This window comes from Arachis ipaensis, chromosome B10 (assembly GCF_059453495.1).
Source record: "Arachis ipaensis isolate K30076 ecotype BB chromosome B10, ASM5945349v1, whole genome shotgun sequence".
Lineage (NCBI taxonomy): Eukaryota > Viridiplantae > Streptophyta > Magnoliopsida > Fabales > Fabaceae > Arachis > Arachis ipaensis.
Window position 1 is genome coordinate 101,778,698 of NC_142435.1, and position 16,779 is coordinate 101,795,476.

Here is a 16,779-nt window from a genome sequence, read left to right on the forward strand (position 1 = left end):
TCAAGGTCAAAGGCAAAATAACTTCAACAACCCTCACCAAAACAATTTCAACAACCATTACCAACCACCACAACCAGCCAAAATCCTTAAAAGCCATCCCTCACGGAGATTGCCTTAGAAACACTCTTATAACACACCTCCACTTTCATCCAAACTACTCAAAATTTTATGCATGAAACCAAGGACTCTATTCAAAACCTGAAAGTCCAAATGGGTCAATTGGCCCAGCCAATTGCTGAGAAATCAACTAATATATTTCACAGTGACACAATTCTAAACCCAAGAGAGGAATGCAAGGCTATAAGTTTGAGAAGTAGCAAAGTGGAGGGAAAGGAGACCACAAGCAATGACAAGTAAAAGAAAGAGGCAATGAAGAATGACATTCCTCAAGGAGAACATGTGCCTAACAATTCCCTTGCACATTCACCTCACGCTTCTAAAGAGCACAATTTGAGAAGGTCAAGGCCCTAGAGTACAAGCCTCGTATTCACTATCCTCAAAGGATACAAAAGGAAACTAAGGACAAGCAATTCTCTAAGTTCTTGGAAGTCTTTATAAAGCATCAAATTAACATTCTTTTTGCTCAGGCCTTAGAGCAAATGCCTCTTTATGCCAAGTTTATGAAAGATTTGTTGGCAAAGAAGAGGAATTGGAAGAAATATGAAATAGTCGTACTTACCAAGGAGTGTATTGCTATAATTCAAAAGAATTTTCCTAAAAATTTGAAAGATCCAGGGAGTTTTTTTATCCCTTGCACCATTGGTGAGGTTACCATTGAAAGAGCTCTATGTGATCTTGTGACTAACATCAATCTAATGCCCCTGTCTTTGATGAGAAAGCTTCAAATTGATGAGGTAGAACCCACTAAAATTTCTCTACAACTCGCTGATCGATCTATTAAGTTTCCGCTTGGTGTTGTTGAGAACTTGCTACTTAAGGTGGGAACCTTTATATTTCCTGCAAATTTTGTTATCTTGGACATGGAGGAAGACATTAATGCTTCCATTATTTTAGGAAGACCTTTCCTTGCTACTAGAAGTGCCTTAATTGATGTGCAAAAAAGATAATTAGCATTGAGAGTTAATGATGAACAAATTATCCTCAATGTATTCAAGGCTATGCAACATCCTAGTGATTCGGAAGATTGTATAAAAATTGATTTGATAGATCCTTTGGTGCAAGAAGCACTAGAAGAGAAGGTACTCAATGATTCACTAGAGCCTCCTGTTGAGGATGGTATAGCTGAAATTGATGATTGCCCACTACCCAAAGAAGTCATACATGTTCCTAATAAGGAGGAGGGGACACCCAAGCTTGATTTAAAGTCCCAACCTCCTTTTCTAAAATATGCTTTTCTTGGAGAAAAGGACTCTTATCCAGTGAAAATAAGCTCCTTTTTGAGTACTTGTGAAGAGGAACTGCTCAAGATATTGAAGGACCACAAATCAGCCCCTGCTTGGACCATTGGTAACCTTAAAGAAATAAGCCCAGCCATGTATATGCACAACATCTAGCTTGAAGAAAACTCTAAACTAGTTATGCAAGCACAAAGGAGGCTTAATCGGGTAATGAAAGAGGTGGTTCAAAGAGAGGTTATGAAACTGTGGGAAGCCGACATTATCTATCCAATCTCTGATAGCCCTTTGGTAAGCCCAGTATAACTATTCCCAAGAAAGAAGAAGTCACAGTGGTGGCCAATGAGAAGAATGAACTCATCCCTACAAAAACCGTAACCGGTTGGAGGATGTATATTGATTATAGGAGGCTCAACACTGCCACAAGAAAAGACCACTTCCCACTTTTCTTTATTGATCAAATGCTTGAAAGATTGGCTGGGAATGCGTTCTATTGTTTCTTAGATGGCTATTCTGGCTACATTCAAATTGTAGTGGACCCTCGAGACCAAGAGAAGATGGCGTTTACTTGCCCATTTGGGGTATTTGCTTATCATCGAATGTCGTTTGGATTATGCAATGCTCCGCCTACTTTTCAATGGTGTATGCTTTTAATTTTCTCTGATATGGTTAAAAAATTTATTGAGGTTTTTATAGATGCTTTCTCTATTTTTGGTGACTCTTTGAGCCTTGCTTGCAACATCTAGCCTTGGTCTTGAGAAGATGCTAAGAGGCGAACCTTGTTTTAAATTAGAAAAAATGTCATTTCATAGTAAATGATGGTATAGTTCTTGGGCAACATATCTCAAACAAAGGTATAGAAGTTGACAAGGCTAAGGTGGAGGTAAGTGAGAAACTACCACCTCCTGTGAATGTGAAGGGAATAAGGAGTTTCCTAGGACATGCCGGCTTCTATAGAAGATTTATTAAAGATTTTTCTAAAATAGCTAAACCATTAAGTAACCTTTTGGTTGCTGATGTATCATTTAACTTTGATAATGAATGCTTGCATGCCTTTGAAACTCTCAAAGCTAAGCTTGTCTCTGCACCCATTATTTCTCCTCCAAATTGGACTTCACCATTTGAATTAATGTGTGACACAAGTGATTTTGTAATAGGAGCTGTTTTGGGGCAAAGACAAGATAAGCTTCTGCATGTCATATACTATGCAAGCAAGATTCTTAATGACGCTAAAAGGAACTATACTACGACAGAGATAGAGATATTAGCTGTGGTCTTTGCATTTAATAAATTTAGATCCTATTTAATTAGTTCAAAGGTTATTTTTTATATTGATCACTCTGTTCTTAAGTACCTTTTGACTAAGTAGGATTCTAAACCAATATTGATTAGGTAGGTGCTTGTCCTTCAAGAGTTTAATATTGAAATTCGGGACCGGAAAGGTTCCGAAAATCATGTGGCAGGTCATATTTCTAGACTTGAACTATTAGAAACTCAATCTCACCCACCTCCCTTGTATGAAAAGTTTCCTGAGGAGCAACTCTTTGTAATTTGCAAGGCACCTTGGTTTGCAAACATGGCCAATTATAAAGTTGGAAGGATAGTTCTAAAGGAGTTTACCAAGCAACAAATCAAGAAGCCACATCATGATGTTAGATACTTCTTTTGGGATGATCCTTACTTGTTTAAGAGATGCTTGGATGGCATAATCCGGAGAAAAGACTGCAACAAAGGTCCTTCAATGTAGGTTTTATTGGCCCACACTTTTCAAAAATACATGTGAATTTGTGAAGAATTATGACCAATGCCAATGAGTTGGGAGCTTGCCAAAGAAGAATGAAATGCCACAAAATTCTATCTTGGAAGTGGAGTTGTTTGATGTGTGGGGAATAGATTTCATGGGACCATTCCCTTCTTCATACTCCAACAACTATATTTTGGTGGCTGTTGTCTGTTGATTATGTTTCTAAATGGGTAGAGGCAGTACTTTTGCCTACAAATGATGCTAAAGTGGTGCTTAGATTTCTCAAGAAGTAGGTTTGGTGTCCCAAGAACCTTAATTAGTGATGATAGCAGTCACTTTTGTAACAAGCAATTGGACACACTACTCCAAAGATATGGAGTTAAACACAAAGTGGCAACCCCGTACCACCCTCAAAACTGTGACCAAGTGGAGATTTCTAATAGAGAACTAAAGCAAATCCTAGAGAAGACTGTTAGAGCCTCCAAAAAAGATTGGTCAAGGAAGATTGATGATGCTCTCTGGGCCTACCGAACAGCCTTCAAGACGCCAATAAGAATGTCACCATACCAACTTGTTTATGGCAAAGTTTGTCACTCACCAGTTGAGTTAGAGCATAGAGCATATTGGGCAACAAAATTTCTAAACTCTGATGCCAAGACTATGGGAGAAAAGAGATTACTCTAATTCAATGAAGTTGATGAGTTTAGGGTGAAAGCTTATGAGAATGTCAAGCTCTACAAGAAGAAAACCAAGATGTGGCAAGAACCTTTGAACCTGGACAATTGGTACTACTCTTCAATTAAAGGATGAAACACTTCCTAGGAAAGTTGAAGCCTAGGTGGTTTGGGCCCTTCACCATCACCAAGGTCTCACCATATGGTCATGTGGAGATTATGTAAGAAAATTCAGGAAGAAAGTTCACTATAAATGGCCAGAGGCTCAAGCACTACCTTAGCGGCCACATAGATCATCAAAAAACCACTCAAATCCTCACTTGAAGAGGATGCACCTTCAAGCTAGTGACGTTAAAGAAGCGCTTAATGGGATGCAACCCATTAGTTGGTAATTTTTTATTCCTAGCTCTTTTCTTTTAGCATTTTATTACTTTTAGTTTATGTGCCTTGCATGGAATAATATTGGTGCTATCACACCTAGATGAAGTTCCACCTTCATGGGTACTTGGCCCAACTTTAGAGTGAATGTGTCACACTAAGTTTGGTCTCACCATACTATGTTTGGTGTTGACACATTCCCTTTATGAAGGAACTTTCATCATTTGCACCACAACTTCTTATGTGCATAACAATATGTAAGTCCTTGTAGGTAGTATTTATTGCTTTATATGCATATAATCTTATCTTCCAAGTTTATTTAACTAAGTGTTTTGTATATGAATTGGTGTAATAGTTTATTTAACTAACTGCAGATGCTGTTAGGATCTGACCTTCGTGCACTCGAAAGCGCTTTTCTAGAGCTACATAAGTCCAAATGGTGCGATATCAATGGCTATGGAAAGATAGCATTCAGGGCTTTCCAGAAATATATAATAGTTCATACTTTGCTTCGGAAATGAAGGCCCAAAACCGGCATTCAATGCCAGCCACCAGCCCTATTCCTGGCGTCCAGCGCCCACAGGGGAGCAGCTGGCGTCCAACGCCCAAAAGGGGGTCCCTAGCTAGCGTTCAACGCCCCTAAGGGACCCTAGCTCGTGGAGACACTCAAAGCTCAGCCCAAACACTCAACAAGTAGGCCCTAGAAGTGGATTTTTGCACTCCTAAGTCTTCTCTATCATATTTCTGTAATCCTTAGTTAGCTGATTAGTATATATATATATACAAGAGTTCACTCTTGTTAGAGGAGTCTTGCCCATTCGAACCTTTCATTGTATTTTTCTATTAGCATGAGTCACTAACTCCTAAGGTTAAGGTAAGGAGCTCTGCTAAGTTTTATGGATCAATAATATTATTATTTTCATTCAATATGTCTGATTCTATTCTCTTATGCAACCTCGTTCTTCACCTTATGAATTGAGGGTGACCCGTGACAATCACCCTTGTTCCACATGAGTTTCGTGAAATTCCTGACCTAGATAGCGTTGAACTAAAGCTAGAGATTGCATTACAGATTCCTATAGAGCATCTGAGCAACTTTGGATATGTGACATATAATTCCATTGACTATGGGTGTGAAGTTTCTGTGGCATTAAGGCTAGAGTCAGAGAAGCAGCACTTTCTGATCTAGAAGATCTGCCCTGTCTGTGGCACCTTGAGTAGGATCGTGAAGGGGAGTGGATGGTGCACGAAATTGTGATTACACTTTTCACAACTCCGCACAACTGACCAACAAGTGCACTGGGTCGTCCAAATAGTACCTGACGTGAGTAAAGGTCGATCCCACGGAGATTGTCGGCTTGAAGCAAGCTATGGTTGTCTTGTAAATCTTAGTCAGGATATTAATGATAAAAATGATTTTGTTTATAAAAAGTAAATAACATAAAATAAATGGTACTTGTGATCCAGTAATGAGGAACAGGTTGAGGTTCCGGAGATGCTCTGTCATCTGAATCTCTGCTTTCCTACTGTCTTCTTCTCCAAACATGCATGGCTTCCTTCAATAGCAAGCTGTATGATCCTTTCGGATGAAAAATACCAGGTACGATCTCTACACGGCTAATTAACTATCGGATTTCTCGTCTCGGATGAAAAATACCAGGTATAGCTACCGCACGGCTAATCATCTGTCGGTTCTCACTAGCGTCGGAATAGGATCTCTCTATCCTTTTACACACTGTCACTGCGCCCAACATTCGCGAGTTTGAAGCTTGTCACAGTCATCCCTTCCCAGATCCTACTCGAAATACCACAGACAAGGTTTAGACTTTTCGAATCCCAGGAATGCTGCCAATTGGTTCTAGCCTATACCACGAAGGTTCTGATCTCACGGACTCGGTCCGTGGATCAGAAACCAAAGAGATATGCACTCAAGCTGTCGCCCAATAACTACAATGAGCTCAGATAGAACGGGAGTGGTTGTCAAGCACGCGTTCATGGAATTGAGAATAATAATGAGTTTCACAGATCATCTCATTCTCTATATTAAAGTACGAGTGAGTATCTTATAATAGGATCAAGCGTGATTGAATAGAAAATAGTAGTAATTGCATTAATCCATTGAAACACAGCAGAGCTCCTCACTCCACCTATGGGGTTTAGAGACTCATGCCGTAGAAAATACAATATGAAGTGTAAAATGTCATGAGTTACAAAATGAATCTCTAAAAGTAGTTTTTATACTAAACTAGTAACTTAAGTTTACAGAAAATGAGTAACTAAGTGCAGATAGTGCAGAAATCTATTTTCGGGACCCACTTGGTGTGTGCTTGGGCTGAGCATTGAAGCTTTCACGTGCATAGGCCATTCTTGGAGTTAAACGCCAGCTTGGGTGCCAGTTTGGGCGTTTAACTCCTGTTTTGGTGCCAGTTCTGGCGTTTTATGCCAGTTTGGGCCATCAAAGCTCAGGCAAAATATGGACTATTATATATTGCTGGAAAGCCCAAGATGTCTACGTTCCAACGCAATTGATAGCGCGCCAATTGGGCTTCTGTAGCTCTAGCAAATCAATTTCGAGTGAAGGAGGGTCAGAATCCAACAGCATTTGCAGTCCTTTCTCAGCCTCTGAATTAGATTTTTGCTCAGGTCCCTCAATTTCAGCCAGAAAATACCTAAAATTACAGAAAAATACACAAACTCATAGTAAAGTCCAGAAATGTGATTTTTGCATAAAAACAAATAAAAATATAATAAAAAGTAACTAAAACACGCTAAAAACTACCTAAAAATAATGCCAAAAAGGTATAAATTATCCGCTCATCACAACACCAAACTTAAATTGTTGCTTGACCCCAAGCAACTAAAAACAAAATAGGATAAAAAGAAGAGAATATACAATAACTTTCAAAAATATCAATGAAGCTTAGTTCCAATTAGATGACCGGGACTAGTGGCCTTTTTGCTTCTAAACAGTTTTGGCATCTCACTTTATCCTTTGAAGTTCAGAATGATTGGCATCCATAAGAACTCAGAATTCAGATAGTGTTATTGATTCTCCTAGTTCAGTATGTTGATTCTTGAACACAACTACTCTATGAGTCTTGGCCGTGACCCTAAGCATTTTGTTTTCCAGTATTACCACCGGATACATAAATACCACAGACACATGACTCGGTGAACCTTTTCAGATTGTGACTCAGCTTTGCTAGAGTCCCCAATTAGAGGTGCCCAAAGCTCTTAAGCACACTCTTTTTGCTTTGGACCACGACTTTAACCACTCAGTCTCAAGCTTTTCACTTGGACCTTCATGACACAAGCACATGGTTAGGGACAGCTTGATTTAGCCGCTTAGGCCAGGATTTTATTCCTTTGGGCCCTCCTATCCATTAATGCTCAAAGCCTTGGATCCTTTTTACCCTTGCCTTTTAGTTTAAAGGGTTATTGGCTTTTTCTGCTTGCTTTTTCTTTTTTCTTTCTTTTTCTTTATTTTTTTCGCCATTTTTTTTCGCAAGCTTTTTTTTCACTGCTTTTTCTTGCTTCAAGAATCAATTTTATGATTTTTTAGATTATCAATAACATTTTTCTTTTTTTCATTATTCTTTCAAGAGCAAAAAATTTTAACATTCATAAACTTCACTATAAAAAATATGCACTGTTCCAGCATTCATTCAGAGAGCAAGAAGTATTGTCACCACATCAAAATAATTAAACTAATTTCAAGATAAATTTCGAAATTATGCACTTCTTGTTCTTTTGCAAATAAAAACATTTTTCTTTTAAGAAAGATGAGGGATTCATAGAATCATTCATAGCTTTAAGACATAGACACTCAACATTAATAATCATGTATTAAAAACAAGACAGAAACTAAACTTAAAAGTAGACAAATAACAATAAAAGAAAGAAAATTAAAGGCATAAAAATAAGTGACTCTAATACTAATACTCATGTAACTCTTTAAATAGGTCTCTAATAACAAACGTTATCACAGAGTTAGGACTCAACAACCTTTATTTTGGGAGATACTTGCTCCTTCAATCTGTGGGACGTTTAGCTCTTCAAGGGGCAGCTTCTGGCACTTTAGCTCCTGTATCTCATGCCTTTGTTTCTCTTGTTCTTTGAGCATTTGCAGAGCATGCTATTTTGATTCTGCTGCTCTTCTTTGAGTTGATCCATAGCTTCTTGCAGCTTGGTGACAGATGCTTCTAAGTGGGACCAATATTCAAATTGAGGAATTTCTGGGAGGAGCTCATGCGCCCTCCTCTTGATGGAGTTGTCTTGAACTTGAGGTCCATCCATCACCTTTTTGGTGATTGGGCATTCAACTGGGATATATTCATCCACGCCTATCTGTACCCCCGCATCTTTACATAATAGACTGATCAAGCTTGGGAAAGCCAATTTAGCATCAGTGGATTCCTTGTTTGCAAATATGTAAATTTCACCAGGAATCAGCTGATGAATCTCTACTTCTTTCCCAGCATAATACAGTGAATCATCACTGCTCTCTTGATAGTGACTTCAGAATGGTTGCTGGTTGGGAGTATAGAATGCCCAATGAAATTCAGCCAACCTCTAGCAAGTGGTTTGAGATCTCCTTTCTTTAGCTGGTTTGGGACACCTTTTGTATTGGTAATCCACTCAGTTCCAGGGAGGCATATGTCCTCTAGAACTTGATCTAGCCTTTTATCTTTGGCCATTCTCCTATTAAAGGATTCTGGATCATCTTGTAGTTGAGGAAGCTTAAGAACTTCTCTCACCTTGTCAAAGTGGAAGTAAATAATCTTCCCTCTAACCATGGTCCGAAAGGAGTGGAAAGCAGTTCCCTCTAATCTTTATTTTTCCGTCATCCACAGATTTTCAAAAAATTCATGGATCATGTTTCTTCCAACATGTATCTCAGGATTTGCCAGGACTTCCCAGCCCCTGTTTCGAATCTGATCTTGGATCTCCGGGTATTCATCTTTTTCCAGATTGAACCTAACTTCCGGGATCACTAATCTTCTGCACATAATTTTGAAGTAGTGGTCTGCATGTTCTTTGGTGCAGAAATTCTCATGCATCCAAAGTGGCTTTGGATTGCTTTCTTTCTTGCCTCTTGAAGTGGTTTGTCTTCCTTTGGGAGCCATGAGATTAGTTTGTTTTAGCTCAGGGATCACGAAAATCACACCAAAATTAGAGATTTGCTTGCCCTCAAGCAAAATAAAAAGAAAGAAGATGAATAGATAGAGAGAAGGATTCGAATGATGGATGAAGAGGGGTTGGCCGAATTGGTATTTAAAGGGAGGGAGGTAATGGGTTTCGAATTATTTTTTGAAAAATGTAAGATAGGAAGATATGATTGATGAAAGATACAATTTGTAAAATATGAAAGATTTGAAAATGATATAAGGAAGTTAAATCTGAATTTTCGTTTATGCATCTAAGAAATAAAAGATAATATGAAAGAATTAAAAAGATTTGAAAAGAAATTGGAAATATAAATGAGTTTTCAAAAACATTTTGAAGAAGAATTGAAAAGAATTGAAAAAGAATTAAAAAGAATTTTTAAGATTATTAATTTTTGGGAATGGAAATTGAAAAGTAAATGTTTGCAATATTTTGATGCAAAAAATTATGAATTAAAACATGAAAATTCGACAAAATTTGAATTGGAAATGAAATTACCTCCCCCTTGCTGTTCTGGCGTTTAACGCCCATCTGGTGGCCATTCTGGGCGTTTAACGCCCAGCCAGGTACCCTGGCTGGCGTTAAACGCCAGGTAGCCTTCTTTACTGAGCATTTTTCTGAACGCCCAGAATGCTGCAATTTCTGGCGTTAAACGCCCAGAATGCTGCCTATTCTGGCGTTTAATGCCCAGAATGATACCTTTACTGGCGTCTAACGCCCAAATTGCCTCTTTACTGGCATTTTAACGCCAGTGAGCTCTTTTTCTTTGTGATTCCTCTGCTTTATGTTCTGAACCTTTATTTCCTTGACTTGTTCACTGAAAAGCATTAACAAACATGAATAGAAAAATTAAATGGACTTATATAATTGTTATAAATATCTAATTTTTTATAATGGCTGGGTTACCTCCCAGCAAGCGCTTCTTTACTGTCTTTAGCTGGACTTTTACTGAGCTGTTAATTTAGTCTCAGTTTTGAGCATTCTTGCTCAACATTGCCTTCAAGATAATGTTTGACTCTTTGTCCATTAACAATGAACTTTTTGTCAGACTCAATATCCTGAAGCTCTACGTATCCATATGGTGATACACTTGTAATCACATATGGTCCCTTCCACCGGGATTTCAATTTCCCAGGGAACAATTTGAGCCTGGAGTTAAACAACAGAACTTTTTGTCCTGGCTCAAAGACTCTAGAGGACAGCTTTTTGTCATGCCATCTTTTTGCTTTCTCTTTGTAAATTTTAGCATTTTCGAAAGCATTGAGTCTAAACTACTCCAGGTCATTCAACTAGAGTAATCTTTTCTCTCCAGCTACCTTAGCATCAAGGTTGAGGAATCTGGTTGCCCAGTAGGCTTTGTGTTTCAGTTTCACTGGCAGATGGCAGGCTTTTCCATACACAAGCTGGTATGGAGAGGTCCCTATAGGGTCTTGAATGCTGTTCTGTATGCCCACAAAGCATCATCCAGACTTCTTGCCCAATCCCTTCTATGGGAACTTACAGTCCGTTCCAGGATTCATTTTAGTTCTCTATTTGAGACTTCAGCCTGCCCATTTGTCTGTGGATTATATGGAGTTGCCACTTTGTGGTTGATTCCATATCAGACTAGAGCAGAGTCAAGCTGTTTATTGCAGAAATGAGTGCCTCCATCACTAATCAGTATCTTAGGGACACCGAACCTGCTGAAGATATGCTTCTGGAAGAACTTCATCACTGTCTTAGTATCATTAGTGGGTGTTGCAATTGCCTCTACCCATTTAGATACATAGTCTACTGCCACCAGAACATAAGTGTTTGAATATGATGGTGGGAAAGGCCCCATGAAGTCAATACCCCATACATCAAACAACTCAATCTCTAAGATCCCTTGCTGAGGCATGGCATAACTGTGAGGCAGAACTGTCACAGTTACGTACAAACTCTCAGGAGTCTCTATAGAGAGTGGGCCAGTAGAAGCCGCATTGGAGAACCTTTGTGGCTGTTCGCTCACCTCCAAAATGTCCTCCATACTGTGATCCATGGCAATGCCATAGGATCTTCTGTGCCTCTTCTCTAGGCACACATCTACAAATTACTCCGTCTGCACATCTCTTAAAGAGATATGGTTCATCCCATAGGTAGTACTTTGTATTAGTAACCAATTTTTTTGTTTGCTGCTTACTGTACTCCTTGGGTATGAATCTCACAGCTTTGTAGTTTGCAATGTCTACAAACCATGGTACTTCCTGAATGAAAAAGAGTTGCTCATCCGGAAAGATTTCAGAGATCTCAGTAAGAGGGAGGGACACTCCTGCTACTGGTTCTATTCGGGACAAGTGATCTGCTACTTGGTTCTCGGTCCCTTTTCTGTCTCTTATTTCTATATCAAACTCTTGTAGAAGCAACACCCATCTTATGAGTCTGGGTTTTGAATCCTGCTTTGTGAGGAGATATTTTAGAGCAGCATGGTCAGTGTACACAATCACTTTTGATCCTATTAAATAGGATCTGAACTTGTTAATGGCATAAACCACTACAAGCAACTCCTTTTCTGTGGTTGTGTAATTCTTCTGCGCATCATTTAAAACACGGCTAGCATAATAAATGACATGCAAAAGCTTGTTATGCCTCTGTGCTAATACTGCACCTATGGCATGGTCACTGGCATCACACATTAGTTCGAATGGTAATATCCAGTCTCGTGCAGAAATGACTGGTGCTGTGACCAGCTTAGCTTTCAGAGTCTCAAACGCCTGCATCTGTGTCAAAGATAAATGGCGTGTCAGCAGCTAGCAGGTTGCTCAGAGGTTTTGCAATTTTTGAAAAATCCTTTATAAACCTCCTATAGAATCCTGCATGTCCCAGAAAGCTTCTGATTGCCTTAACATTGGCAGGTGGTGGTAATTTTTCAATTACCTCTACCTTAGCTTGATCCACTTCTATTCCCTTGTTCGAGATTTTGAGCCCAAGGACAATTCCTTTAGTCACCATAAAGTGACATTTCTTCCAGTTTAAAACCAGGTTAGTCTCTTGGCATCTTTTCAGAACAAGTGCTAGATGGTTAAGACAGGAGCTAAATGACTCTCCAAATACTAAAAAGTCCTCCATGAAGACTTCCAGAAATTTCTCTACCATATCAGAGAAGATAGAGAGCATGCACCTCTAAAAGGTTGCAGGTGCATTGCACAGACCAAATGGCATCCTTCTGTAGGCAAACACTCCAAATGGACATGTGAATGCTGTTTTCTCTTGGTTCTGAGGATCTACTATAATTTAGTTGTAACCTAAATAGCCATCCAAAAAACAGTAGTATTTATGGCCTGCTAGTCTCTCTAGCATCTGGTCTATGAATGGTAAAGGAAAATGATCCTTTCTGGTGGCTGTATTGAGCCTTCTATAGTCAATACAAATACGCCACCCTGTAACTGTTCTTGTAGGAACCAGTTTATTCTTTTCATTATGAACCATAGTCATGCCTCCCTTCTTGGGGATAACTTGGACAGGGCTCACCAAGGAGCTATCAAAAATAGGATAAATAATCCCAGACTCAAGTAGTTTAGTGACCTCTTTCTGCACCACCTCCTTCATGGCTGGATTCAGCCGCCTCTGTGGTTGAACCACTGGCTTAGCATCATCCTCTAATAGGATCTTGTGCATGCATCTGGCTAGGCTAATGCCCTTAAGATCACTTATGGACCACCCAAGAGCTGTCTTGTGTGCCCCTAGCACCTGAATTAGTGCTTTCTCTTCCTGTGACTCTAAAGCAGGGCTTATGATCACAGGAAAAGTGTCATCTTCTCCCATAAATGTATATTTCAGGGAAGGTGGTAGTGGTTTGAACTCAGATTTAGGAGGTCTCTCCTCTTCCTGAGCAGTTTTCAGAGGTTCTTTTGTTTTCTCTGATTCCTCCAGATCAGGATGAACATCTTTAAAAATATCCTCTAGCTCTGATTCGAGACTCTCAGTCATATTGACCTCTTCCACCAGGGAGTCAATAATATCAGCGCTCATGCAGTCTTTTGATGTGTCTGGATGCTGTATAGCTTTCACAGCATTCAACTTAAACTCATCCTCATTGACTCTCAGGGTTATCTCCCTTTTTTGGACGTCAATGAGGGTTCTTCCAATTGCTAGGAAAGGTCTTCCTAGAATGAGAGTTCACTCTTGTGCTCCTCCATTTTCAATACTACAAAGTCAGTGGGAAAGGCGAATGGCCCAATCTTGACAATCATGTCCTCAATTACACCTGATGGAATTTTAATGGAGCCATCAACAAGTTGGAGGCATATCTGGGTTGGTTTAACTTCATCAGTCAAACCAAGCTTCCTGATAGTGGATGCAGGTATTAGGTTGATACTTGCCCCAAGATCACATAGAGTTGTCTTGGTACAAGCATCCTCTAATGTGCATGGTATCATAAAGCTTCCGGGATCTTTAAGCTTCTCTGGTAAGCTTTCCAGAATAACTGCACTGCATTCTTCAGTGAGGAAAACTTTTTCAGTTTCTCTCCAATCCTTCTTATGACTTAAGATCTCTTTCATGAACTTAGCATAAGAGGGTATTTGCTCAAGGGCCTCTGCAAACGGAATTTTTATTTCAAGAGTCCTTAGATAGTCTGTAAAGAGGGCAAATTGTTTATCTTGTTCCGCTTGGCAGAGTTTCTGAGGATAAGGCATCTTGGCTTTATATTCTTCAACCTTAGCTGCTACAGGTTTATTTCCTACAGAAGTGGTTGGAGAAGCCTGCTTAAGGGGGTTATTATCAGCACTTGCATGTGTCTGATCCCTTACTGGCGTTTGAACGCCAGAATTGTGTGCTGTATGGGCATTTAACGCTACTTTTTCACCCTTTTTCTGGTGTTTGAATGCCATAATCATTCCTCTCAGGGCTCTTATTGTCCTCAGAGGGATTTTGTGTAGTGGGTTGGTCATCCTTTGTCAGTTGTTCCTTTCTTGGCTTTTTGCTGCCTTGAGTTGAAACATTCAATGTCTTCCCACTTCTTAACTGAACAGCTTGGCACTCTTCTGTTATCTGTTTAAATAGCTGCTGTCTTGTCTGGTTCAATTGTGCTTCCATATTCTTGTTGGCATTTTTAGTGTCTTGTAACATCTCTTTAAATTCTGCTAACTATTTTGTTATAAGAAGAAATTATTGATTGTATTCAACAACTTATTCTGGAGGACTAAGTTCAGTGGATAGTGCTTTAGCCTCTTCTTTCATGGAGGACTCACTACTTAAGTACAGATGCTGATTTCTAGCAACTGTGTCAATGAGCTCTTGAGCCTCTTCAATTGTCTTTCTCATGTGTATAGATCCACCAGATGAGTGGTCTAGAGACATTTGGGCTTTTTCTGTAAGCCCGTAGTAGAAGATGTCTAACTGCACCCATTCTAAAAATATTTCAGAGGGGCATTTCCTTAGCATTTCTCTGTACCTCTCCTAGGCATTACAAAGAAATTCATTATCCTCTTGTTTAAAGCCTTGGATGTCCAGCCTTAGCTTTGTCATCCTTTTTGGAGGGAAATATTGATTCAGGAATTTGTCTGAAAACTGTTTCCATGTTCTTATGCTTGCTTTAGGTTGGTTATTTAACCCCCTCTTAGCTTGATCTTTCACAGCAAATGGAAACAGTAATAATCTGTAGACATCCTGATCTACTTCCTTATCACATACTATGTCAGCAATTTGTAAGAACTGTGCTAGAAACTCAGTAGGTTCTTTCTGTAGAAGACCAAAATACTGGCAATTTTACTGCACCATCATAATGAGCTGAGGGTTTAGCTCAAAATTGCTGGCTCTGATGGGGGGGTATACAGATACTACTCCCATATGAAGCAGTAGTGGGGTTAGCATATGACTCTAGAATCCTTCTGGACTGTTCATTTCCACTTAGGTCCATGATGGAGAAAAAGAGATGATGTGGATTGTAAAATAAAAATAGAGTAAAAGAAAATTAAAATATTTTTGTTTTTATTTTATTTATTTAATTCTAATTTGAAATTAAAGAAATTAAAATAAAGTAAATGGGAAAAATGGTATAAGTTTCGAAAATTTAAAAGAAAAAAATTAAAAGAAATTAGAAAACCAAATTAATTAATTAATTAAAAGGATTTGGAAAATTATGGGTGAGGATTTTTGAAAAATGGAGAGAGAGAAAGTGGTTAGGAAGTTTTGAAAAAAGATATGTCTTAAAATTAAAGATACTTGTAAGAAAAGAAACGATTTGAAAAAGATATGATTTTAAAATTTTAAAAGTTGAAACTTTCTTAACAAGAAAATACCAAACTTAAAATTTTTCAATCAAAATAATAAAATAGGACAAGTAATCCGAAAATTATATAAAAAAAATTTTGAAAAATTTTATAAAAGATTTTCGAAAAGTATAAAAAGAAAATTGAAAAAGAAATTGTTTTGAAAAAGATTTAAAAAGATAAAATTTTTAAAATTGAAATTTTAACTTAACTAACAAGAAACTACCAAATTTTAAAAAATTTTGACTAAGTCAACCTAAGGAATTCAAAAATGATGAGTAAATAAAGGGAAAGATATACTTTTTTTCTTTTTGAATTTAATAAGGAAAGAGAAAAACAATAAAATGACACCAAACTTAGAATTTTTTAGATCAAAGCAAAGAAAACAAACAAGAAAACTTTGAATGTCAAGATGAACACCAAGAACACTTTGAAGATCAAGATGAACACCAAGAACAAATTTTAGAAATCTGTAAGAAAATAAAAACACAAAGGACACCAAACTTAAAGATTTTTATATTTTGGACACTAATAATTCGAAAATGCACAAGAAAAACAAGGAAAGACACAAAACAAGAAAAACTAAAGATTAAACAAGGAAAATAAACAAGAACAACTTGAAGATCAAGAAAGAATAAGGAACATAGAACTCGAAAATATAAAGAATAAAAAGAACATGTAATTCAAAAAATTGAAGGAAAATAAAAACATGTAATAGACACCAAACTTAAAACATGAAACTAAACTCAAACAAAAGACTCAATTATTAGTTTATTGGTTTTTATCTATTTATTTAGAAAATTTTGAAAAATCTAGAAAAGAAAACAATGATTATAAAATTTTAACAAAAAACAATAATAGAAGACGCAATTTTAGTGACTCTAAACCAAAAAGATAAATTTTTCCTAATCTAAGCAACAAGATAAACCGTCAGTTGTCCAAACTCAAACAATCTCCGGCAACGGCGCCAAAAACTTGGTGCACGAAATTGTGATTACACTTTTCACGAAATTTTAACAAGTGCACTGGGTCGTCCAAGTAATACCTTATATGAGTAAGGGTCGATCCCACGGAGATTGTCGACTTGAAGCAAGCTATGGTTATCTTGTAAATCTTAGTCAGGAGATTAATGATAAAAATGATTTTGTTTATGAAAAGTAAATAACATGAAATAAATGGTACTTGTGATTCAGTAATGAGGAACAGGTTGAGGTTCCCGAGATGCTCTGTCG

General features: G+C 38.0%; 1 protein-coding gene across 1 annotated transcript; it reads left to right on the plus strand.

The window, feature by feature from the left end:
* Positions 1-599: 599 nt before the first annotated feature.
* Positions 600-1,514, plus strand: LOC107620772 (uncharacterized). The gene is made up of 2 exons (XM_016322898.1): positions 600-1,052; positions 1,116-1,514. Exons 1-2 carry the CDS (start codon positions 600-602, stop codon positions 1,512-1,514), a joined length of 852 nt encoding a protein of 283 aa, XP_016178384.1.
* Positions 1,515-16,779: the final 15,265 nt, after the last annotated feature.

Bases quoted from the DNA above. Each gene is read 5' to 3' on its own strand.
- LOC107620772 (XM_016322898.1), top strand. From the start codon at position 600: ATGCCTCTTTATGCCAAGTTTATGAAAGATTTGTTGGCAAAGAAGAGG. The intron at 1,053-1,115 runs GTGCAAAAAAGA...AATGTATTCAAG, and splicing joins CTAGAAGTGCCTTAATTGAT to GCTATGCAACATCCTAGTGA.